Genomic DNA, 26,066 nt, shown 5'->3' with positions numbered 1-26,066 from the left:
ATACAACATGGAAAAAGAATAATAATCTATTATAAGGTCTGTACAAGAAAATCAGCATATTTATCAAATACACATAATCTTTCAGAATTCTCTATACAGTTGTACTTTGAAACAGCAATGACGCTACTTTACAGGCTGACTTGGCAAGTCCCAGAACTCGGCCCATTTTATTTCCGTGTGCTGTGCTCAACAGCTGTACGCGTGGGCAGCGCCATTGCTTAGGATCGTCGGTCCGATGCTAACTTGTCCTGAAGCGGGTGGCCTGCTTTGCGAGACGTCCCGTCGCTCGGAACGTTGGATTAAGTTAACCGGGCCGCTCGTCCCGTTTCGGTTCCGGGGGGAAGCCGTGCCCCCAACCGCTAGCTTCTGTTTGCCATCACCAACTGCACTCGTTGGGAGCACCGTACGGCACGACGAACGAAGGCCGTCAAAGGGCCCCCTTCATCCCCACCCAGCCGCCATCCTCAGGACCACCTGGCAACATCTGTCTGGCGTGTTCATGGGGGAGTGGAGGTGATACGTGACGAACGGGCTGTTAAAGACCAACTCTCCTGCTAAAGGCTCAACCTCGGACTGTGACGCGTGTCCAGCGGCGAGTGAGACCATGGATGTTTGGTGGCAGGGGCATCGTGACAAAAGTACTCAAACATTGCGCTCGATTTTTCTACTCCAGTAACACATGAAACTTGGGGATGCACTGTAATCTGCAGGTACGGTGACTTTAAAGTACCTGTGAACTTTTCCTCCTTTTCCCCCCCCCACTCTAAGTCTCTTTCAATTAAGTTCAAATGCTGAGTTCTGGGGGCGGGAGGGACTATCCGTGCTCCAAAACTTCTAGTCTGTTGATGTCAGTTAAGACGTTACTGAAGAACAATGAATGCGGAGTGTGTCAGTGGTCATCGTACGCAGATGAGCCAAGACTAGGAGGGTTCAACCAGCGAGAAGCTCAACGTCTCAGGTGTGTGTCACTACGGCGAGGAGCCGCAGACCGCCGCGCTCGGTCGGTCCTCTCCTCCGCCAGCCACGAGAGGACACTCGACGCTCCCCTCGGAGCTCATCGCACGGTGGTGTACGAGACTACAAGATAACCACGAGAAGCACACCAAACGGATTCCATTTCACGTCACTTTAATGTGTTTCCATATATATATAGTATATTTATAAATAGATCTTTAATACTTTTAAAACTATATATTTTTTCAGGTTTTTTTTCATCTTTAATTTCTAAAATTAATAACTGATGCACCAAAACACCTTTGAAAATATTTTTTGTACTATGCAAACAGATACATTTAACCCAATGGTTCACCCACTATCCCTGGAGATAGGAACTTAAAGACATCTTGATTAGAGACCACGACATTTGGTAAACAGCAAAATTCCTGTCATTTGTTGTGAACCGCAAACTGTACAGACCAAAATGACCTGTGAATAAAAACACTCCTCGTTTTCACTCTACCTTTTTTTTTTTGTTTGTTTGTTTTTTAATTTTTCTCTTCTTTTGTAGGTGTGTAACTCATTGGAAGAACAAACAACTCAACCATACACTTACCAGTTACAACCAACACCAACACAACTAGCATCCCAAAGATTCACTTATGTTTTCAAGTAATCACAGAAAAATATATATTGTTCAAAATAAATCAACCTGTACTTGCTTAAACGTCTGCACCCATTTCCCTATTTCAATGCCAGAACAATAAAAAATAAAATTCTGTCCTTGTGCCCAGGTTTTATGTACAAATTTCTAATTTCTACCTTACGATGGTTGTTAACTAAGCAAGTTTTCGCGGCCTAGGTGTGTGGATCCGCGTGAGTCGCGGTTCTACGACGAGTTCTTTTCCGCAGCGGGGTCGAGCGGTCGGCGCGGATCCCTCTAGAGGGTCTCTCGGCGACGAAGCCACCCCGAAGCAGGCATTAACGGAGGTGTGTGTCATACTCATAGCGCGCGTGCAACAAGCCGAGTCGATCATTTTGGTTCAAATTGGTACAAAAAAAAAAAAAAAAAAAAAAAAAACGCAAAAATAAATACATCACAGAAGCAAGAGGGCAAAAAAAAAACAAAAAAGAAAATCACAAAATCACACGTTATCACTGCAAACTTTTTCAAATGCAGTTTGTCTGAGAGGAGAGGGAGATGATCACCACAACTTGCATTTCCAGAGGAGTTCCCAACCGCATTCGAACGATACTCGCAACGTGGTCCCCGGGAAGGGATCTGTTCCGTCAGACGCCACGTAGCCGCGCGGTTCTCCTCGTTTCGCATCGTTTCCGTTTCCGTTTCATTAAAACACCACTGTGCTGGCGATGTATCCTAAGATGGCAGTTCGCAAAGTCCGCTAGTCCGAATATATTAAAATCTATACGACACAAAACCATCGGGAAATATCGTCAGGGTTGTATACTGCACTTATTTCATTGGCAAACTGAGACATCTGCGTAGTGTCGTATTAAATATTAACTGTAAGCTAATATACTTCCTATTATTATTTTCAACTTAAACACAGCAGGTGCATAATAGACCAGACAGAACAAATGAAGGCTTCACACGTGAATATTGAAAAAGAGCTCATTCGTTGCAAGGTTTTTTTTTTGTGAAGGGAAGAGGTAAGGGGAGGTCCTGAGACCAGAACAAACGAGCCACGTTCGCCTTCTGTATGTTAAATTAAACTTTCTTACAAAAATAAAATGCGCCGTCTGTGAGAAGCTACGGCCAAAGAGAAACCTGCGCAAAAAAGTACGTGTGTATGTGAGCTTAACTAGATGTTTTAATCACGTGTAAAAAAAGTACCTCGAGTGTGAAACCGGAGCTCAGTCCCACTGCGTCCCGCATACGGAGGGTTACTGTGAGGGTACGAGACCGTCTTGAAGCATCTTAACGCTGTAGGCTGGATGACGTCCCGCTTCAGCTAGAACCCACGACCAGCAGGTTGACCTGGGTGCTCGAAAACCTGCTATATATATATATATATCCAGCCTCACGCACAGTGAACTGTCTTCTTAGACTACCCCCCCCCCAAAAAAGGAAAAGAAAATTGACATTATCTCAGTAATTATGATGGAATATACTTTTCATGTGTATCGCATTACTTGAATTTTACACCGAGTATTTAATCTAAAAACAGATACTGCGGTAAATTCGGCCCATTTCCCTCCCAAAGATAATGCTTGGTAAAATAAAACTGTTTTCAAGACTTGTTCTCCTCGAAGCAAAAGGCACCTTTTCGATAAATGTGTAAAATGGAACGCAAAGGCGGGCGGGCGGACTCGGTCCGGTGAGCAGGGTGCGAGAGAGCGGTGCCCCCTCGGGCTCCCGTCACGGCTCTTGGAAAGACGGGTCATCCGTTCCATGTTTACCACGCGATTCTGAGCGCACCCTTGTACGCCCAGAAGGCGACCGTCCTGGACGTGGGGAAAGTGCCGGGAGCTCACTGGAGCTTTACTTATCTCGCTGGAGATGCCAAACCTGCGTTCCTCCACCACCTCACACGTGGAAACACACGCTTAAGAATGGAAAGAAGCAGAAGCCCACTGTGGCTCCGTGGACTGGATACCTGGTAGGTCTGTTGGCTCGACTGACGTGGTGGCTGTTGCACCCAGGCCTGCCTGGATGGTGCAGGAGGGGAAAGGAGTGGAGACCGGAGGGCCCCAGCTGCGGAGGAGCCTTTGGGGCCCTCGAATCTAACGCGGCCCTCGTGCTTCAGTCCGGAACCAAGACTAGTCTCAGGCCCCTCGAGCAGAGTTTCCGGGGCCAACGGAACGCCCAACGGTAGGGGAACATTTGATTAGCGGGGGGAGGAAGGGCACCGACCCTAAACCACGCCGCACCTCCATCGCCAGTGGTCCGTGGCAGCGGGGCTGCGGTCGGGGAGGAGGCCGGTCCAGGCGTCATACAAAGACCTTGGCTAGGGCATCGGCGCCAGCGCTGGCGATGTAGCACTTGGTCGGGTGGAACGCCACGTCGTGGATGGACTCGTCGAACTTCTTGCGGTGGGCTGTGAACTCCTGTATGCAGGTCTTGCTCTCCAGGTTCCACAGGCGTATGGAGCAGTCGTGACCTGCGAGTTAACGCAGGAAAGATGTCAACGCACACTCGCCCGCTTTACCGAGAGACGTAACCCCTGGCGGAGAGCGGGCTTCTGCTCCGTAACTCATCCGATTATTCCACTGGCGTTTTAGTCTAGCCCTCCTCACACGGTTTCTGAAACGGCTATTCGTTTATTCAAGGATTCCAGCGCTGCACTCTGAGCGAACTCCTTCAGTGCAAAGTCAAGAATGCCGTGCATTTCCGCTAGTAATTTTACAGAGAATAAAATAAATAGGCAGGGTGGAGTCTGACGCCCCTGGGTAACAGCACTCGATCCCAGGTCCTTGTTATGACACGTGGAAAAAGTGACACACGCTCAAAGCCTCACGAAAAATTTTATCCCAGTATAATGTTGATTGTTATTACTTAAGCACTGTCATTCGGTCAACAATTTATATTTAATCACATACATTATTCTTTTGTTCAAAGCAGCTGTCAGTGCTAAGCTACTTACACTGATTTACCCATTTATACAAGTGGGCGGTTTTTACCGTGTCAGTTCAGGGTAAGAACCTTGCTCATGACTGACACCTCTCCAGCCCTCTCTGGGACCTTTGCTCTCACACTACTTGTTCTCAGTGTCAATACTTACTACCAGACATCAGGTAAAGTCCATTGGGGTCCACAGCTAAACTAGTGACCGCATCCAAGTGGGCAACCATGGAGTGGATCAGTTTCCCTGCAGAAAACAGCAAGTAAACTCAGCAGAGGAAGATGGAGCACGAAGGCATGATGATGGGGCGGAGTGGGGTGGTCAGAGCTCCAAAAGGAACTGGCCAATTAAAATTCAGAGCTTACAGAATGTAAAACTACATGCTCGACGCAACTGAAATCACTCATTTACAACATTTTCCTCCCCATGATTTATTACTTCATCATTAGAATTAAACTAATATTGAATTAATAAAGAAGTACAAGGCTACACCCCGACCCGACGCGTAAGACATCCTAACATTGTCTCAGAAACAGAGGTACGACTTGTGCTTTGGTGACAGCGCCCTCTGGTGGCCGGCCCTCGTACCCGTGTTGTTGTCAAAGAACTTGATGTGGCGATCCTCCTGGGCCGTGATGGTGATGGGGAGGGTCGGGTGACTCAACACTTTGTTGATCTGGCAGGGAGTGCCTGAGGGAGGGGGTGGGGCAGGAGGCGGACGGAAGTCGTGGCACTTGTTAGGAACGAGAACAAAACACAAGGGGACGGGCGCTGGACAAGGAGGAGGCTGGTCCACATGTCAAACAAAGACCTCGGCTACGGCATCAGCGCATAAATGATGAGCGGATTCTTTTCTTTTTCTAAACTTCTTCTTTAACTCTGTTATTTTGTCATTTTTTCAAACGCTGGTATTTACCGTCACTCCGAGATCTTCCTTCTTTATTGAAAAACCCTCAGAAGACAATTTAAACACATTATATAAAATAGATTGCTGCAACAGTACTTAGGCAGGCAATTCTTATAATTCCTATGATCACTTGTAACGTCATTTGCAAAGTACCACTTGCAACAAAAGAACTAAGTTAAATCACAAAGCCATTTGTACGAATGATGTTGCTTTTCAGGAATATTCTATCAGTTTTATCACCTGCAGTGTCAACTTCCCGTTGCCTTTTCAAAACAAAAATTCTTGCTTTAGAGTTCCTTACTATTACTGTAATGAACTAATTACTAATGATAAAGGGTCATGAGATTTTGGAGCTGCTTGTGGGATTCTGAAGCTTTTACAGCAGCAGACATGGGTACGAGCGGTCACTTCCAGGACACGGGTAATGTTGCACGTGCACTTGGAGGTTCCATACCCATCTCCCCAACGGATTCCAGGCGGAGCACCAGTTGCCGTGTTTCCATGTTGAAGAGCCCCGTCTGACCCGTGCTGAACGATGTCACCATGTAGGCCGGCTCGCCGCCAACCAGGTCCACGGAGGAGGGGAGGCCCAGCTCTGGTCCAATGGAAAGCAGGGCATGACAATCATCACATTACATTACATTGATTCATTTAGCTGATGCTTTTCCCCAAAGCAACTTACAATGTTGAGGTTACAGTTATTACAATCACTTATACAGCTGAGTAATTTTACTGGAGCAATTGCAGGTAAGTACCTTGCTCAAAGGTACAATAGCCAAAGGCAGGGATTGAACCTGCAACCTTTGGGTCCAAAGGCAGTAGCTCTAACCACTACTCTACCACCTGTCCATCACACACAATAACATGCAAACACAAAGCAAAATGCAGAACGGAGCTCAGCGGGATACACTGCAAGCACTCCGAGTCTGAGCAGCAGCTTGCATAGTGGTGAAGGGATTGAAAGGTCTTACTTACAAGGTTGTCAGTTGCACACCCATAGGGCCAAGGCTACTTTACCATGGAGGCAAGGTGTTTAACTTCAATTGCTTCCACACACACACACACACACACACACACACACACACACACACACACACACACACACACACACACACACACACACACACACACACACATTATCTGAAACTGCTTGTGCCAAGCGGGGTCGCAGGGAGCCGGAGCCTAACCCGGCAACACAGGGCACAAGGCTGGAGGGGGAGGGGACGCCCAGGACGGGACGCCAGTCCGTCGCAAGGCACCCCAAGCAGGTCTCGAACCCCAGACCCACTGGAGAGCAGGACCCGGTCAAGCCCACTACAGCAGCGCACCCCCATGCTTCCATAAATACTATTTTATTAATTAGTTAGCACTGAAATTCAAAGATTGCTGATTAAAATCAACAGCATCATTAACATTAAACTTCAACTGCTGCCTTTTTTTTATTGTATCTTTTGGTAGATCTTTGTTCAGCTCTGTTTTGTAAAAAGAGCACAGTATCAAAGATAGAGTAAAATTCAGAGAGGCCCAGGTGCAGTAGCCTTAAGAAAAGCAACTAACATGTCTCGACATACAGGCGGTCCCCGATTTACGATGGTTCGACTTATGATTTTTTGACTTTATGATGAGTGGCGATATTATGGTGAGCTGGCGGTAGACATTCAGTAGAAACTGTACTTACAATTTTGAATTTTGATTTTTTCCCTGGCAAGCTAAACGCAGTACGATACTCTCTTGCGATGTTGGGCAGCGATCCGCATCTCCCAGTCTGCCACATGGTCACTATACCGATACCCCCCGTATTTACGTTGTGTTTTGTGCATCCGTAACGTCACGGAAACACCCATCTGTGTCTCCTGCTACTGGTGGGAAGAAGAAGAGGAGGGCAAATCCTCTTAAGGAGAAGCTCAAGATAACTGCCCAGCACGAAGGGGGCGAGCCCGTAATGGCCATCGCACGTATGCTAGGCTATGATGTTCGGTAGGTTAGGTGTGTTAAATGCATTTTGGACTTACGATATTTTTGACTTACGATGGGTTTCGCGGGACGTAACCCCATCGTAAATCGGGGACCACCCGTAGTAAAATATTCAGTCGTAAGGTCCACAAATTGGAAGGTTGTGCAAGTTCCCCTGATGAGATGTCTCAGCAGCAGTAGCCGCCAAAGCCGCCGTGACTTCGGACAACGAAATGGCACGACTCACCTTTGCTCTCATTGAAGACGGCGAGGGCTGGGGAGGCGTTGCTGGCGTTCCAGAGTCGCACCGTGCCGTCCGCCGAGCAGGAGAGCAGCCGGTGATGGGCTGCGCTGTACACCAGGCCCCACACAGCATCCGTGTGCCCGGACAGTGCCCCGCGGAGGGCGGAGGGCTCTGTAACGGTGTAAACATGACTATGAGCCCACCGTTTCTGTATTTCCCTGCGTGCCGCAGAACTCGTAGTCAAAGATCCTTCGGAAGAGGTCAAATAGTGAAAATCCCATGTTGTCAGCAAGAGCTTAGTTCTCAGCTAACAGTGATGAAATCAAGACCTTCTGCTGTTAACAGCAAAGACATGCTGGAGAAAATGAATAGCAAACCGCCCCTGTGAACTAATTGAAACAATCTGCGTGACATACAGTATAGGCGGGCAGAGTTTGAGTGAGTGGGTCAAAAGCTGTTGTGTGCTTTAAGCGAGGAAAACGTTCGTGACACTGTTGACGACCATGTGGTACGTCAGGCAGGATGGATCTACATGGCGACCCGCAACAGAATGTAACCTCTGCAAAGGACCCGCAGACAAGATTTTCAAAATCAAAACTCTGTAAATTCTCAGTTCTGGTTGCGACGTGGTACTAAAAGCTCCCTCTCACCCTCAGACCTGCTGAATCCCTTTCAATATGTAAGACAAGTCTGAAAGGGCGTCTTTTTCAGACCCACTTCTTACCCGATCTCCAAACTGCTCAATAAATTTTCTTCACGTTACCCATCACGATTACCTTTGTACGTGTATTCCTAGTCAATCATATACGCTGTTACTCCTGATTGTGGACGGATAAGAAGGGTCATACTGGACAAACTATCCTAGATGTGCTTTGATAATCATGTGTCTATATCTGTAGCCTGTCATCCATTGTGAGCTGCACTTTTACTCAGTCTTTTCATCTACTAAATTAATAAAGGTAAATGCAGCCCTAGCTCACAACGTACAGTAGAATGGGTATCGGAAATGCAGAAATACAGAACTAGCCCGCTAGACATCAAGCCACACAAGCCCAAATTATGTTGCAGGGCTCTAACGTTACGCAATTTTTATGTAATTCCTGAACTCTTCCGCAGATCAAGGCTCCACAGAGGAGCTCCTCTCATTATACGATCAATTATTCCACCAAAAGCGGAAGAATGTCGTCGAGGTAAGGACCCCACCCGCACCACAATTTCTCCATGGATCTATCAGCTCCACATCCATCAACCTTCAAATGGGACGAAGATCACTCGCTCATCAAGAAAAACACGGAAAGGAACATTCCTCGCTGAGCGCTTGCAGAAGTTTTTCCGAAGCTGCTGCCAGACCGATTCCCAACCAAGGAGAACAACTGATTCTGAAGCTAAAATGAAGATTCGAAGCTGAGCTGCATTATTCAGCCATTTCCATGCATGCAAAATAATACCGAGCAGCATTCCCACTTTATCAGAGTACTCCTTGAAAAGCTGCATCCCAAGGGATTACCATCTTTTTCGGTGTCTTCCTCTGAGGCCGCGATGCATACCGTATGAGTCGTAGGGGTCAATGTTTGGGTTGGGCGTGTTCCAGCTCTGGATGGTCCCGTCGACTCCTCCGCTGAAGCACTGCTCTCCTGAGGCGCTCATGACGACACACAGGACCGAACCCCTGCAGGTGGGGACGCGTTTAAACGGGACGGCAGCTCGCATGTCTCAAAACAGCTCCCGGAAGACTTCGAAGCGTCTCCTTTTTCCTAGATCATCCGTCAAACCTGTGGGTCTCCGAGAAGGACTCGCTCACCTGTGGGCCCTGAAGGTGTAAATGGGTTCCACGTCGAGAGCCGTACTCCTGGGGAAAAGAAATGGGAAAAACCCTTTAAAGCACCATTGAGGACAGCGATGAAGGCTCGTGTCCGGGGAGGGTTCTCGGAGAGCGCTCCCGCGTGAATGAAATGCACAGATGTGCAAAAAGACTTCTCCGTCGGAAGATCCCCACGAAAGCGCTTCCAGCGGAGAATGCGAGTCCGAATGCGAGCACTTTCTATCAACTGTCATTTTCAAGATAATTATTTTGCGTCAAAGAATTTTTCAAGTATTTTCATTGAGCAGTTACATTAATTCACAGTGTTGACACCTTTTTTTTTTTTTTTCCAAAGCAGGGTAATTTTTGCTGTATCTACTCTGAGTAAGTACTTTGATCAAGGGCACTAGAGCAGGAAGTGGGATTTGAACCCAAGACCTTTAAATATAAGGTAGCACCCCTATGCTACCTTCCGCAACTACTACACATATCAATGACTCACATTAATACTGTACAGTGGAAATGCAGTATGAGAAAGCACAGTTCAGGGAAAAGATTATCAAGAATTATTACTGATTCACTGGAGAAGACACAATATCACAAAATTATGGGATGTGTATGTGCCACATTCATGTATTACAGTGTATAGAGATACATTATATATTAATATATTTTAGACTTCCGATCCTGCGCTTGGGGTGGACACACACTTTTTGGCAGGGGCCGTCTTCTGTAGGTTCCACATCTTGAGCGTGTGGTCCTCGGAAGCAGTGACGAGCACTGGCTCCACCGGGTGGAAGGCCAGGCCGCGGATGGCGTCGAAGTGGCTCCGCAGCGTGAACTTGGGGTTCCAGGTTTTCCTCAGGGCGTCTTTGTTGTTGGCGATCTGCGAGAGCGACGGGCAGAAAGCTCAAGCAGTGCACGAGCAGCAGGCAAGTAAAGGTCTTTTAATGGTGAAGAAATCAAGAGCATTTTGTGTTTTGCCTTGGCACATCACATACACACACACACAGGGTGAAGCTGCTTATCCCAAGTGGGGTCGCGGCAAACCGGAGCCTAACCCGGCTGAAGAGGGAGGGGACACGCCCAGGGTGGGACACCAGTCCGTCGCAAGGCACCCCAAGCAGGACTCGAACCCCAGACCCAGCAGAGAGCAGGACCCGGTCAAGCCCCCTGCGCCACCGTGCTCCCATCACATAGACTGTCTCAATACAGTTCTATACAGAGACTTTTAGAGAACCCAACCAGCAAATGTAAACATGTGTATAGTACAGTCTGTATAATACTGTGAATGCTGGGCACTTCGTTGGGAAGCTTGGCAATATCATTTTGGTCCCTAATGTATATTTCTATTAATTCAATTCAGAGCTGCAGGAACAAACTTGCCCAGAAAATGAACATCAGATGTTGTCTTCCAAAAAAAAAAAAAATGGCACCAACACAAAGCTCTAATTAAAATTCAATTTGTGACCGTCGTCCAAAATGCCTCAGGTGGTATTTCGGCAATTACGTTGCCGCGTTTCAAACTGCACCGCTGTGCGGTCGGGGGCTCCGGCAACGCCGCCCCGGTCCCCACGTGGATCACTCACGTCGTACGCCAGGCTGTCCGCTTCGTTGGCCACGGTGAGCCCCGCCAGTTCGCCCAGGCCCAGCTCGCTCTCCATGGCCTCGCCCGCACCCATGATGAACGACTTCCCCGACGTGGGGGGAAACGTCATGGCCTCCGCTGCAAACAAGACTCCGTTTTAACATATTATGAACGATCCACAAATCGGCGTAGAACAACCGCATACAGAGCGCTGCGGGGGCGATCACTGGTACTCGAATTATTTCATCTAAAGGGACTTCCAGTGCTTACAGTTTGACAAGCATCACACGAAGCAAAGGCAACGCGAGGGTTCGAGCTGCCGTCGAAGCGCTCGGGACCGTACCTTCGTCGGCGCGGCTGACCTCGTGCTCGTTGGGCCGGGCCGCGGCCGGCCGCGCGGGGGGCGTCGCCGACGGCTGCACGGACGGCATGTCTTCGGCGTCCCTCAGGTTGGCCAGCATGTCCTGCAGCTTGGACCGATTGGGTCCTTGGGATAAAAAGCCTGTCAGCCCACCGGAAACAGAGCGAGCTTGGATTTATCTCAGTTGCACAAGAGCGAATGAACCCAGTACACAAAAGCAAAGAGCACAAATCACAGGAAAGGGAGGGGAAAATAATGAGAATGTGAGAAGCAATTGGCTTTCTGGTTCTCTGAGAGCCTGGAGTGAAACTGAAACGGGAAGCGACAGAGTGAAGGAACGCCATTGTGGAGAGCAAGCATGTGGGGGTGGGGGGGGGTGAGCTGGACGGCCTCCCCCGGGAACCTGCTCCGAGAAGAGGAGGTCCGCGCCGGGAGCCGTCTGGTCGGCCTGGGCAGCCAGACGGCGAGGCTCGGCCTCTCAATGGACAGCGTCTTCAGAGCGACCACATACCGTGCACCACAAAGCGACAGAGAGGCAGAATCTTCAACGGAAACAAAACCAAGGCGTTAAGAGCGAGTGCGCGGAAATGGTCGTAAAAAGTGAGAGGAGATAAAACAAGGCAGCTGGAACGAAAGACTGGACGGCAGATGCAACAAAAGGTGTGAACGGGTGTCGGAGACACAGCTTTGGGGGGGGGAGTCCATAAAACAGTATGCTGGGAAATGTAGGCATGGGGCGCACGGTGCGTTTTGGGTCTGGGACCTTGTGCGGATGGGTTACTGGTGGGAAATGGCAACTGTAGATGGGCTACAACATGAAGAAGTAAGACGACAACATTTGCCCATTCGTATTAATGGCTTTCTCGGAAGCCGGCATTTAGTTCGGCCGAGCAGACGGAGCCTGCGAGGGCGCCTTAAGGGTCAGCGCGGGGAGTAGACGTTCCTCCCCGAGGGGACTTGTGAGTGAGCTGTGAACGATCAATGCAACGATAAGAAAGAAGTGACTGGCACAAGTACGGGAGAAACGGGGCGGGGGGGGAAGGTGTGTGGCGGCTGGCGGAGAACGACACCGGTCAACACATTTACTTATTTAGTGCTTTTAATCCTGCCGCAGAATAAAAATGGGTCATTTGTACTAAATCGCATGCCCGGAATTCAAACACGGAATCCAAAACGCTGCATCACCTACCATTGTTTCAATAATGAAAATGAAAATTTTGATCCAAAAAAATACTGAAAATATCATATTTGATACATTCCTACAAAAGATAAAGGGAAGTATGCTGTGGCGCAGTGGGTTGGACCGGGTCCTGCTCTCCACTAGGTCTGGGGTTTGAGTCCCGCTTGGGGTGCCTTGCGGTGGAGTGGCGTCCCGTCCTGGGTGTGTCCCCTCCCCCTCCGGCCTTACGCCCTGTGTTGCCGGGTTAGGCTCCGGCTCCCCGCGACCCCAAATGGGGGAAGCCGTTCATAAGTATGCCGTGTAAACATACGATTACAGATAAGAAAATGGTCAGTATGACTCATTTTTTTAAAAGCCTTTCTAGAGCTCTTAGGTTTGCAACTAGATTCTGGGACTTTAAGGACATCCCAGAAATAATCTGCTAGCACGTTTAGTGACCATCTTCCCGTGTATCCCTTCTTCACGGTAATAAAATCCTCATGGAGTCTTTCTGCACGTTCGTCACTCATCGCACGCAAGTTAGGTGAAAAGAGACGCAAATGCGAAGGTAAATACGTTCCGTAAGTGACGTGCAGCAGCCCATAGCTCCGTATGTTTCAAGACTACGTTTATTTTGAGCCCTACCGAGCGCTACAAGCGGGACCTCTTCAGCTTCCCCAAATTTTTGCAATAGGCACATCGGATTCCGCAAGAATCACGCATTTTTATGTTGCGGCAAAATTCCGTGCAGTACGATGTAATGTGAAAAATAGGAGGGAAAATGGAAAAGGAAAAAAAAAAAAAAAAAAAAAAAAACTGGGGGGGGTGACAGTAAAGGAATAAAAATGCAGGATCAGAACCCAAGCACTGGTGAACTGAAAAACAAAGTGTCTGCAATGAATACACGCATGTGCGCACACGCACACGCACACACACACGCACAATATCTCTCATACATAGAGGGCAGAACCAAGGAGAGCAGAGTGACGGTGTCAGCTGGAGCAGCAGAGAAACAGATGAAAAAAGGAGGGACAGAATGCTGGTCGAGATCAAGTCATTTTCTTTTTTTCTCCCAGGCTCATTAGGTCTGTTTGAGTAAAGGGAGGCAACGCTGCCCTCGCGGGACTTACTCTTAACCCCCTTTTTCCCTTTGCGCTCCTTTCTGTACTGCTCCTTCAGTTTGGTTATGAGGCCCTGGTCCACGTCCCAGGCCTCTGACATGGGACACTGCTCGTCCTTCTCTATAACAGGGGACACAAACCGAGAGGCTCTTCAATCTGTAAAGGTTAGCTAAGCTGCTCCCAGACAACGGCGCCTTCCTGAGCCACCTGATGGAATACAAAATAGAAGTTGTTTTTTTTTTTTTTTTTTCCCCCCTCGTCTTTGGAATATGCTGCTCGCGCCTGCGTACAGAGCGTGCCGAGAGCGCGGCGGAGCCGGCGACCGCGGGGCCGCGACCCGTTCCCTAGGGGGCCCCGTGGCGACACCTTCCGGCAGAGCATCCGTTTCCGGAGACCGCGCTCCCCTTTCGCCCCGCCGCCGCCGATTCGGCTGGGGTTCGAGGGACCTACGGTGGTTATGGGGGATGACGTCGACGCGGTCCGGGAAGAAAATCGCCCAAATTCTCTTTGGACCCAGACACAGGAGATGAGGAACAGAAGGTTGTGCCGCGGGGAGCCGCACCGGTTTACGTAACAACAGCAAGCACAGAACGGGACGGCATGCAGGCGTACAAAGAGGGAAAACAACACGGTATACAATATCACACAATAATATACAATCATAACTACTGCACCAAGTGGAGTTCGCAAAAGCTCCCGGAAGAAGATCGCAACGCATCCGGAGGAGAAGGAAAAGGCATAAAGAAGAACGAGCGAGAGAGATGCCGCCACGCTGCCGACGGGCCAGATTCGCGGCTCCGTGTATTTCGAGTCGCTGTAGACTGTCCGTGCAGGACAGCCGACGATCAAAAGGCCAAGCGGGTTAGGGCGATCAAGCGAACCATAGCAAATCTGAACCACAAACAGGACTAGAAAAACACAAACTGATTTATGTCCCATGTGCTGGGCAGCAGGTAGCATAATGATTGGAGCTGCTGCCTTGCACCGGAAGCACTCAGGTTCAAATCCCACTTTATAATCCCATGCCCAGTATGCACTTGGGCAAGGTACTTACTCTAAATTGATGCAGTAAAAATTATCCAACTATATAAATGAATAAATTGCTGGACATTTACATTTGGGGGGGCGTGGTAGTGCTGCAGATGTGACTGGTGCCTGCTGTGTGGCGGGTCTGGGGTTCGAGTCCTGCTTGGGTTGCCTTGTGACTGACTGGCATTTTGTCCTGGATGTGTCCCCTCCCCTTCCAGCCTTGCGCCCTGTGTTGCCGGGTTGGGCCCCGGCTCACCGCGTCCCCGCTCGGGACATGCGGTTTCAGTTAGCGTATGCGTGCGTCCACAGGGCAGGTACTTTTTATCTGTCCCAACTAATTTGTACCTGTCCAATTTGCAAACTATGGGAAAGACAAAAATGTATAAATATCTAAGTTTAAAATATCCTTGTACGTCGTAAGTATCAACGCGAGTCAATCAGGGGAACGTACTTACAAACAGGTTCCAACAGGGAGAAATCACACAAATTATGAGGACTTTTCCCCACTTTCTAACGAGAAAACAAGTTTGAAACGAAAATGGAGATTAGTGATTTCACATGGTTTCTTATGAAGGTGGTCTTATTTTTGCATCAAATTAAGTAATTTAATTATTTATATACTGTTCATATATATATATAATACATACACACACACACACACACACACACACACACACACACACACACACACACAGTAATGTGCAAAAGTTTGAGCCACTTGGTTGGAGAAAAAGCTGTAAAGTGAGGACGCTTCCAAAAATCATGCTCTTAATTAATAAACTTCCTATAAAGCTTAGTAACCATCTATCGTCAGCAACTGCTTGTCCCGAGCGGGGCTGCGGTGGGCTTGGCTGGGTCCTGCTCTCTGGTGGGTCTGGGGTTCGAGTCCTGCTTGGGGTGCCTTGTGATGGACTGGTATCCCGTCCTGGGTGTGTATATGCTCTTTCCTATTGACACTAATGCAAAAGACATTAAATAACCATCTAAAAAATAAACATTTCTGCGAAACATCTAAGTGCCGAAGACTTTTGCACAGTACTGCGCACACACGCACACACGCACACACACGCGTCTGCGCACAGGTATCCTTCAGTTACGAAACTAATCCTTTCCAGAAAGCATCGTGCATATTGAATTTTCGGACACCGAGATCCTACTTCCCTTTATCTTAAATGGGAAAAAGAATAATGGGTCCCCAGCCGATCCAAAACCTGCTAATCACTTTCCGATGAACGTTTCCAATATATTTCACTATACTGATGTTTTGTTGTGTAAATCGAAAACTGGGCACCGATTTGGGGTTTCCGAAGTCAAGAGGCCTTACGCCTAAATTTCGGATAAAGAGAGTTTGTAAACTGAGGGATGCCTGTGAATATTGCAATAAATGCTACTCTACCCTAAAGGATCCTGCACAAAACCCTGAGAAAACTAACTGTGGATATAAGGAAGGAAGCTAAAACCCTTAATCTGCAGTCTACATCCACTCTAGTCTTCAGCGCTCAGTCTTTAGAAATTTTGCCGCAATGGTTTATCGGAGAGAGGGTGTCGAAAAGTCAGCAACGAGTCTTTATTTTTATGATCACTTCTATCAGCCCCTAACTTTTCCCATCTTCCACGTTTGACAGGACTACGTTTGGCTGAAACACGGGCACTTTGTCCAATAGCAGTGACCATTATGTTTCATAAAGAAAAGAGACATAAGCTAAAATGTCTTAAACAAGCATCTCCGAAACATTGCTCATGTAATTTATGGCCTTTGGCTGCAGTAAAATAATGGTTGCGCAACACCAGATTTCATATTTTAGGTAATACAGTAGAGACCTGAATATCTGGTCTGTGATTACTTGGCCATGGGTTTCTTTTGCTTATCTTTTTAAATATTTTGTGAAAGTCTTCGACTGAAAACCCATCCAGTTTACAACGAAATGCAGTATCAAGCAGTGCCTGCCATTGACCCCTCTAAACATCTTACTCCACACAGAGACTCGTTTCATGACTTTTACTTACGATATTTTTCACCTTTGATAGTTGTGTGCTGAATCGCGACAATGTAATAAATAACTCTGGTTTCATTTTCAAAAATATGATTTAATTTTATTTTTAAAATACTGAATTAATGATTACTACCTAAGGTTAAGTTTTTTTTTTTTTTTTTTTTTTTTTAACTTTTTATTTCATTATTGAGCCAATTTTATTTCATTACTGAGCCAATCTCTCAATCCCTCTCCAAATACAGCTCACATACATACGAGCTCATGGGATTCAGTATCGCTGGGGTTCCGTGTTTTCCGGCCCACCGCCGTTCGAACCCGCTCAGGCCAGATAATTGGGACTCTAATGTTTAACCAAAATCATCTTTTGAGCATTGGGGTGGAATGAGGACAGGCTCAGGAGTCCTGTGCTGCATGCGATATGGGGGTATTTCAGCAAGCCGGAACAGAGGAAGCCCCTGTTTCACGGAAGAAATTACCTTTACGCGCAAACAGAATGCGTAGTTACCTTGTGTACGTGACAACGAAAAAGTAATAAAAAAGGGTTCACGTGCAACATGCAGCAGGTTACGTGTTGCAAATGGAGATATCAAGTCGCTTTACCCGAAAGTGTACTTGGATTAATGATACAAATCCGCAATTTACGATCTCGAAAGGGAACAACGATGCGTTCATATTGATTTAACTCAAAATGTTTTCAGTGTTTGTGAACAATATGTAAAATACAGTAGGTATTAAATAAAATTATTTATAGCCATTTAGATTCATTTCAAAAACACAGGCAATGTTTACAATACTTACAATTTTTCCAGCCATGTTTTTTATTATTATACTTCTCATAGCTATTATTATGGTTATCCATTTTTACCTTGATACGTGTAACTATTATGTGCCATTACACCACAACTAAGTGTCTCACAGTTTTCAGAAACACTGTACTGCGTTAGTAAACTGAAAACGGCACAAGTTCGACGGCACTCGACATACAGCCGGGTTTGTTCGTATCTCCGAAAGTTCCTAAGATGAACTTTGTTCAAGTGAAAGGCTCACTGTGCTATTACACAAGAAGCACTGGCAGATGGTGAGAAAACAAAACAATGCACAATGTTGACGACTTTAAAAGCGCAGCGCTGAGACTGCACAAGTAACCCTAACCGAATCTGAACGATACCGAAAACGATGACTGCTCCTCGCTGAAACGGAACGATACACAAGATAACTCTTACTGATAACCGATACTCATTAATACTGAATGATACTTACGGTGATGCTTGAACGTTTGGAAACCCCTCGATTCCCTTTGTTTTATTTAATACGAATCAGGCTTTCTCATACGATGGGTGTGTAACGACCGATTCCATACGTTGCTTTAGAGGAAATCATATGTGCGGGAGAAACGCAGAAGTAGTGCAGGTGCCAAAATGAGTGAACCCCACCAAGTAGGTAAATAGAATGAGGTGTGTAAATCACAGTTTAATATATTAATTTGATACATACATTTATCTTGATATTTTATACAAGAATAATGACCATCCCTATAGGGTTAACATACTTTCAAGCAGCACTGTATAATAACTGCTATTGATATGGAATGATACTAATAATGATAACCTGACTAATATTAATTAAGGGTGGTAATGGAGTTCATCAACCGATCACAGGTGACACACCTCTCAATATCTGCAACAGTGCCTGGAGACCTTCGGTAGACAGGGCAAAGAATGCATGGCATTGAGAAGTACAGCACACCCCACCCCACCCCACCCCACCCCGATTCCGCCACTTCCGCTCTCACCCCAGTCTGTGCCGTCCCCGGCGCTCCTGGATTCCGGAGACCCGTCCACCTCATCGGGGCTGGCCAGGAAGTCGAAGCCCTTCAGGGCTTCCTCTGTATCTGGGTCATCGTTTATGTCAGAGGAGGATGAGGGCGATGGGGACACCTTCTTCCTTACGATCTGTTAGAGGAATGGGACGGAAGAAGCTTCAGTGTGTGAACTGATCTCCTTGCACGGCTCTTATTGCATCGCTGCGGCACACAGCGCAGTTTCCTATCAGTAGGTCCGCAACAAAATCTTTCTTCCATCTTCGGCTATACTGATCAGGTTCGTGGCTCTCGCCGAGAAGGATCCGCCTGCGTGGACCAAAGCATCCTGAGAGTTTCTTAGGGCAGTAACTGTTTGTATACGTGGGGACTTGGCCAAGTGCCGCTTTACAACTTCTCACACTTTTAATGAGCTTTAACATGGAGCCTTGTGTCACTGGTCAGCTTTGCACGGCGCCCAAGTTCCATCCAAGGCTCCGGCCCTCACCGTGGAAGAGTCGATGACACTCTTGTCCTTGTCACTGTCATCGTCCTCATCCTCATCGCTGAACTCCGCAGCGGCGCTCTCGATGAATTTGAACGCCTCCAGCACGGACGCCGAGTCCGTCAGGTCCGGTTTCCTAACAGCGGAGAGGGACGGGAGATGGGTGGGGCTGCGAAGCCCAGCTGAACCCACAGGGCTGTGGGACTCATGAGACTTCAGTCATCGAGATCACCGCACACATCTCTACGCCTTAAACTGCAACACCAGACAGCTAAGCACTGTGTTCACCGCTACTCTTCCGGAACATTCTGCAGTCCTCAAAGCGTGAAAGAATTTTTACTTTCTTTATTTTCTCACTCAAAAGGGGAAGCAGGTGGGGTAGTGGTTAGGACTGTCACTTTCCAGTTGCAGGACCCAAGTTCAAATCCCACCTTCTCCTGCAGTACGCTTAATCAAGGTACATACCCAAAAAAACTGATACAGTAAAGTTACCCAGCTGTATCAGTGGGTAAATAGTTATGTAAGCTGCTTCGGAAAATAGCAGCAGTTACATTTAACATATGCAAATTCAGAAATGGAGTTCAAACCTTTGGACCTTTTGGGTCCAAAGACAGCAGCTCTAACTTTTATGAAACATCACTATACCTGCATTAAGCAATTCCCTTTAAGGAGGCTAATGGAGATGCAACAGTGTTGGTGGTGGGTTTTATTTAGAATATTATTTTGGGTTAAATTTCCCAAAAGGTGCAGCAGATCCAATTAAACTGCCACTAGAAGAGTGTCGGCAGAGATCCGCTTATGTTTCAGAGACCAATCAGAATGGAGTTTTTCTCCAAAGCACATTACAATGTTAATCTACCAACAATAATTGACCCGTTTATACAGCCGGCTAATTTTTACTCCATCAACTGAGTTTAAGTAACGTGCTCAAAAGTACTACTGCAGAAGATGGGATGCCAAACTTGGTCCTTCAAGCAGAAGGTGGCCACTCTGACTACTATGCCACCGGCTGCCCCTCTTCACTGCTCTTACCGAAGTGCCAAATTCCTGCTGTAGTACCCTTGAGCAAGGTAAACGGTCCGGATGTGTGAATGATTTTTTTTTTCCTCTTTTCTTTTTTTAAATTTTTGTTTCGTATAAAATCGCGTACTAAGCAAGGGAACAATTTTGGTGTATGCTGTGTTTCTACCAGTATTTGTTTCAATCTTCATTTAATGTGACCCATTCATCTTAGACACGGTTGGTTAAGTTGAAGCAAAGCTTCACGGACATGAAGAAGCAGCTGGTAGCGTAGTGGTTAGAGCTGCTGCCTTTAAACCCGAAGGTCACGGGTTTTATTCCCACCTCTGGCTGTAGTACCCTTGAGCAAGGCACTTACCCTAAACTGCTCCAGTAAAATTACCTGGCTGTATAAACGGGTAAATAATTGTAAATACATTAACACTGCAAGTCACTTTGGAGAGGAGCTTCAGCTAAAATGTAATGCAAAAAAACCGTACTGGGGGAAAGAGTAGGGCTGTCTGCAGACATACAGCACGTGACCTCGACCGACGCGCACGTGCGTATGTAATTCCGAACGTCTGCGGATGGAAAACGTTCATGCGCTATTTAAATAAAGAGCCCCTTTACAGTTTATACAATTTGGACCCCAGCAGTTGCGATAACTGGAGCATTCCTTAAACCAGGTGTTAAGCCACCGAGTGTTTAGTCGTTCATCCATTATCACCAAGCGTGTGCCCTAATGCAGGCTTGTAGGGCTCCAGAGCAACGCACAGCCTGGACGGTGTACGATCGCAGGACAATCGCACACATTCACTATGGATAACGCAGGATCGCCGATTAACGTGACACACGTGTTTCGGGACTGCGGAAGGAAATCGGAGCATTGAGAGTCTGCACAGACTGAGCCAGATTAGGGCACGTTAACCCGCAGCTTAGTGCAACCTGCTGTGTCATTCTGCCGCCCGAGTACGTAGACAGTTTAAGAAAAATTAATAACTAAATTAAAATGATGCCACGGTCCTATGTTAGAGGTCTACACTGACATGTTTAAACAACCATCTCCCGAAAGGCACAAAATTAGCCTTTTGGATCCCTTAGAAATAACTAGAAGTCCCTTGTAATGAACATGTTACCAATGCCAGCTATAATCTTAGAATACATTCCAGTATTAATTTGTGGGTAAAATTTGTTTTGATACCCAGTTTGTTTTAAAACTGTGTGCGTGTGTGTAATACGGGAAACTACGGAGCTGAAAAATATTAAGCGTCACTCAGAGGTGGAAAAAGTTGGTGATGCAACAAAAAGTGACTTTAAGAAAGAATTACTTGCATTTTCATGTGGCTGTCATGCTAAACAGAGCTCGAAATTCACAGGAACAGTAAAAACTGACTTAATGAGGTTAATCTTAGAAATGGACTTATTCTGTGTGCCCAGTTTATGGCTCCGACCACCCATTTTCAGAAGACAAAGGTTACACCCCCTTCCTCAAACACCTCCGAGTTCTAACCTGAAGGCACCGCCATCCTCCCAGCAACCCGAGACAAGAGCACGCCGGGTGAAGGGCCAGTGGCGCTCACCCGATCATGATGTCACCCTTCAGGGAGGGTTCGGTGCCGTTCACCATGGGCTCCGGGTTCTTGTCGGCGGGTCGCTCCCCAGCGTCTCCGGTCAAGCCCAGCAGCGCCTTCACCCGCTGGGACTTCACATCCAGAATGGTGTCCGTGTAGCCCACCTCCTGCAGGTATCTGGGAGAGGGAGCAAAACGTGGGAAGCCAGGTGAGAAACTGCGCACATACGGTTCACCTGCACATCACTACACCTCAGCGACTGGAAACTGATTTATATTTCCCAGGACGCCTGGTAGGACTGTGGTTACAGCAAATGCCTTTGGACCCACAGGTCGCAGGTTTGATTCCCACCTCCCGGTGCAGTACCCTTGAGCAAGGTACTTACTTTAAATTGCTCCAGTAAAATTACCCAGCTGTATAAATGGGTAAATAAGAGTAGGTGGATTAACGTTGTAAGTCGCTTTGGAGAAGTATCAGAAACAAAACAGTATTTCGGGTTCCAGTTTCTCACCAAAGAGGTTTTGCATGGTTTAGAATACACTTTGGATCATTGTCCTGCTGCATCAAGAAATTTACACCAATCAAATCCTGACCACTGATGATGGCAAAAACATGAACATTTCTGGGTGATTCCAAACTCTTGAACGCTAGTATATATTTAAACTTATTTTGAAGCATACAACTCTCATTACATAAAGATACACATACATATATATACACACATTCACATATACTGTATACACATTTTTTAAAAAATTATGCTTATGATAAATTGGAATAACCCTTCAATCGCATGACCTTCCCCATTAGTCCGCTCACGCGAAGATGTAATACAGGGGACCCTCACAGCGACCAGCAGTCATCCCCAGTGGAATCCCTCCCCTCGGTGAAAATTCACAGGATCTGTCTGAAATCTCTGATCTTTAGTTGAGTAAAAAATAGAGCAGCATATTTAACTCGCAGGATGGGGACCAAATACATTTTTGATCCTGTGAGTTTCTGACTAACACACTTTTAGTGTATTCTTAGAAGCACTGGCTTCCTCTGCTGTATAAAGGGGTGAACAGCATGGCGGCACAGCAAGCGCTGCTGTCTCACACTGCCTGGATGGTGCGAGAGGACATGGCTTTGATCCCCGCTCAGTCTGTGGGAAGTTTGCATGTTCTCCATGTGTCTGTGTGGGTTTCCTGAGGGTGCTCTGGTTTCCTCCCACAGTCCAAAGACATGCTGTTCAGCTTCACCCATAGTGTGTGTGTGTATGTGCGTGTGTGTGTGTGTGTTCCAGTGATGTATGGATGAGTGACCCAGTGTAAGTAGTGTATCTAGCAGTGTAAGTCACTGCGGTGAATAAGGTGTGTGGGCTCGTAACACTACGTAGAGTTTGTTGGAAAAAAAAGAATCTGCTAAATAAATAAATGTGAATGAGTGTAGGGAATTTAGAGTGCTGTATCTAACGTTATGAACTACCTTGGACAGAGGTGCCATCTGAACACTAGTTAATAATCACTGCACACTGCTGTGGAGAAAAGACTACTAAATGAATACATGTAAATGCGGTACAGGGCTACGGAGAAGATCACGAGAGATCCACTGCTGTGACACGGAGGTCAGCGGACAGAGTATTATCTCAATGCCAAAAAGGCCACTGGCTCCAATGGACGTGGGAAGAGGGTAAAATTCCCTCGGAAAGAAGTCCCCCCCCCCTGCGAGCGAACGGTGTGGACGACCGGGAGACCGAAAGATAACCGACACTGCCCGGGATGAGCTCATCTCGGAAGTTATTCCGAACATCAAAATCAGTCCTCATGGAAAGGAGATGAAGTTTGTCTCTGGGTAGCTTAGTTGCTGCTGCAGAAACACACACACACGCGGTCACTGGCGATGACTAGAAATCTTTAAGAAGCTTGCATTAGAAAACGTTGAAAAGAACGGAGAATTATCCGGACGGGCCGAGCCGTGCTTTCTGGATCACAGTTAGAGATGGTCAGACGGGGACACAACGAGACAAGTCGTCCCTCATTAGGACGGGCAGCCCTGGACCGCATTCAGCCGCTGACACGGCTCTATTTGTAGATGGGGTTGCTGGGTTTTTTTTTTTTTAAATTTGGTAATCTTCCCGAGCCATTAAAAAAAAAAAAGCCATTTGCCACAGTACAATTGCATTTCACACACTCAAAGCTTCAAAAAGCGATGCCTATAGCTATTAACATGGCGAGGAGAACACAAAAAAAAAAAAAAAAAAAAAAAAAAAAAAAAAAAAAAAAAGCAGTTATACTTTCCCATAAACGGTTCTCCTTTTCCCTCCCAATCAGCCTTTCGATTCCGGAAAGGAACTGGACTGGAAAACTTTCTCACAATGTTTCGCAGCGACGTTCTCTCGTTTAAAGGGCTTTTTGAGAAGGCACCCGGCAGAAGAGATGCGCCAGTTTAGCAAACGTCGCCGGGCACAAAAACTCACTTTCCCCTCGCAAAGTGACGCTACGCACATCACCGCACCAGTGAAATACTGCACTTGACCGCCGTACAGCTTGACAGCGCCTACGTCAATAACACAACCAGAAACGTTTAACACTGAGACTAGAGTCATTATGATAGATTTTAAAAAAGATAAAAAAAAAAAAAAGTAACTGTGAAAGCAGAGCTTTGCGTGACGTACCTTTCCAAAGGTGTAACAGAAACTCTCTGGCTTCTGCTGGTACCTCCAGTGCAGCTCTCCCTTAGTGCGGCTGATAAAATATCAATTTGTACCAGCTATAACATTGAAGGGGAGGGGGGGGGAGACAGAAAGAAAGGAAGAAAGAAAGAAAAAGAAAGGTTCCCGTCTCTCGCTGTACCAGTCGCTCCGGTCACAGGAAGGCTGAATGCCCCCGCACAATCCCCCATTCATCGGCCGCACTGTCCCCAGCGCAGCGGTGCTCCACACAAGCTGTCCATTCTCGGCGAGGAGGGGCGGGGGGGGGTGGGGGGGATTAAAACGCTCCATTCACACTCCTCACTCAGGGATGTCAGCTAGGAGTAATGTCATTTACTGCTCCGTTTCCGTGTAGCGACACGAGCCCCGAGCAGGTATGCCACTTCTTCGAAGCGCAACAGTTGCAGCATCTTATTCCTACCTCTTATAGTAACACGGAGTAAACGTACTGTAGCTGAGCTAAGTAAAAAAAAAAATGAGAGAAAGGCAGACATACAGAGACAGACAACAGGGTTACAGCACTAAAAGGCCCAGTTTAAACCCACCACTTGCTGTAGTACCCTTCATCAAGGTACTTACCCTGAACCGATACTGTAAAAATCAGCCTGCTGCTGTATAAACGGGTAAATCACCGTAAGAAGCTTGACACTAACTTGCACTGTACCACTGTCCCACGACCGAGAAAATTTACCTCCACGGACCAGTTGCTTCACGGTTAAAGAAAGACGCCGCTCGTCGCCATTCCCGCTCAGGTGACGTCACTGGCGAACTTACCGTAATTTACCACACTGTGGAGGGGATGGGGGGTGGCTGGCGGTAAGTGAGCTGATTATACAGCATGTGATTGGAGAAAGAGTGAGACTACTGAGCCGGTGATTAAAGGTCTTACTCTGCCAGACGTGCAGCTCTTCCCCTTTTCTGTCCATTTCTCCCTTCTCTCACGCTCTCCGAGTCCGGCTGTGGTCAAGGGGTCACCGAGTTCCTCGGTGGCAGGCCGACAGCGGAGTCTGACGTCACTGCGCACTGGTCGCAGGAGAAGGACAGCCCCCTCCCCTCCCCTCCCCTCCCCTCCCCATTTGTACTGAGAATCCAAAAGGATGCACCTTGAAAAAAAACATCACTTTACACTGTTTTAATCTTTCACTTACTCATTCTAATGACCTGTCCTGCTAAGGTGCATGGCGATCCAGAGCCTATCCTGGGATCACTGGGCACGAGGGTGGGGGGGTATACCCTGGACAGAACACCAGTCCATCACAAGACAATGGCTCAAACAATAAGGGCAACTCAGAGTGACCCGTTCACCTAAACTGCATGTCTTCGGACTGGGGGTGGGGGGAAACCAGATCACCGAAATAGGGAGAACATGCAAATTCCATACTGACTGAGCTGGATGTGAACCTATGGCTGAAGAGACCAGGTGCTGTGAGGCTGCAACACTACCCAGCATGCCCCTGCACTCTTACACTTCTGTGACACTTCTTCCTGCGTTACTCATTCGCCTCCCATCACTATTGTGTCGTACGCAAGCTGTTGTGCATCTCTCCAGCTCTCCATCCACATCTATTTATTCAGCTGATGCTATTCTCCAAAGCAACTTACATAACTATTAACCCTTTTATACAGCTGGGTAAGTTTACTGGAGCAATTTACGCTAAGCACCTTGTTCAAGGGTACTGCAGCAGTAGATGAGGTTTGAACCGACACCCTTTCGGATTCAAAGGCAGCACTTATAACCGGCACGCTATCAGCTGTCTTTAGGCGATACGCCGCCTGGTTGACATTCAAGGCCAGATTTTCAGTTCGGACTGCCCTATTCAAAAG

The 26,066-nt window shown here is 47.2% G+C and overlaps 1 protein-coding gene across 2 annotated transcripts in view; it reads right to left on the bottom strand.

Annotated features, from left to right (window-relative positions):
* Window positions 1-1,460: 1,460 nt before the first annotated feature.
* Window positions 1,461-26,066, bottom strand: part of strn (striatin, calmodulin binding protein) — an 84,533-nt gene continuing 59,927 nt past the window's right edge. The window contains exons 5-18 of one of the 2 annotated variants that reach the window (XM_029259117.1): window positions 21,560-21,727; window positions 18,984-19,116; window positions 18,470-18,629; window positions 13,664-13,774; window positions 11,357-11,500; window positions 11,015-11,151; window positions 10,136-10,311; window positions 9,426-9,473; window positions 9,172-9,293; window positions 7,628-7,795; window positions 5,882-6,022; window positions 5,109-5,210; window positions 4,680-4,766; window positions 1,461-4,058 (exon numbers count right to left, since the gene is read on the bottom strand). In XM_029259117.1, coding sequence (XP_029114950.1) covers window positions 3,889-4,058; window positions 4,680-4,766; window positions 5,109-5,210; window positions 5,882-6,022; window positions 7,628-7,795; window positions 9,172-9,293; window positions 9,426-9,473; window positions 10,136-10,311; window positions 11,015-11,151; window positions 11,357-11,500; window positions 13,664-13,774; window positions 18,470-18,629; window positions 18,984-19,116; window positions 21,560-21,727 — 1,867 coding nt within the window. In that variant the 3' untranslated portion in view covers window positions 1,461-3,888. The remainder of the gene's footprint in view (window positions 4,059-4,679; window positions 4,767-5,108; window positions 5,211-5,881; window positions 6,023-7,627; window positions 7,796-9,171; window positions 9,294-9,425; window positions 9,474-10,135; window positions 10,312-11,014; window positions 11,152-11,356; window positions 11,501-13,663; window positions 13,775-18,469; window positions 18,630-18,983; window positions 19,117-21,559; window positions 21,728-26,066) is intronic. The other variant, XM_029259118.1, reaches the window with a different exon arrangement.

This window comes from Scleropages formosus, chromosome 16 (assembly GCF_900964775.1).
Source record: "Scleropages formosus chromosome 16, fSclFor1.1, whole genome shotgun sequence".
Classification (NCBI taxonomy): Eukaryota; Metazoa; Chordata; class Actinopteri; order Osteoglossiformes; family Osteoglossidae; genus Scleropages; species Scleropages formosus.
Note: the sequence above shows the minus strand (reverse complement) of the source record. Positions and strands in the feature narration are given on the sequence as shown.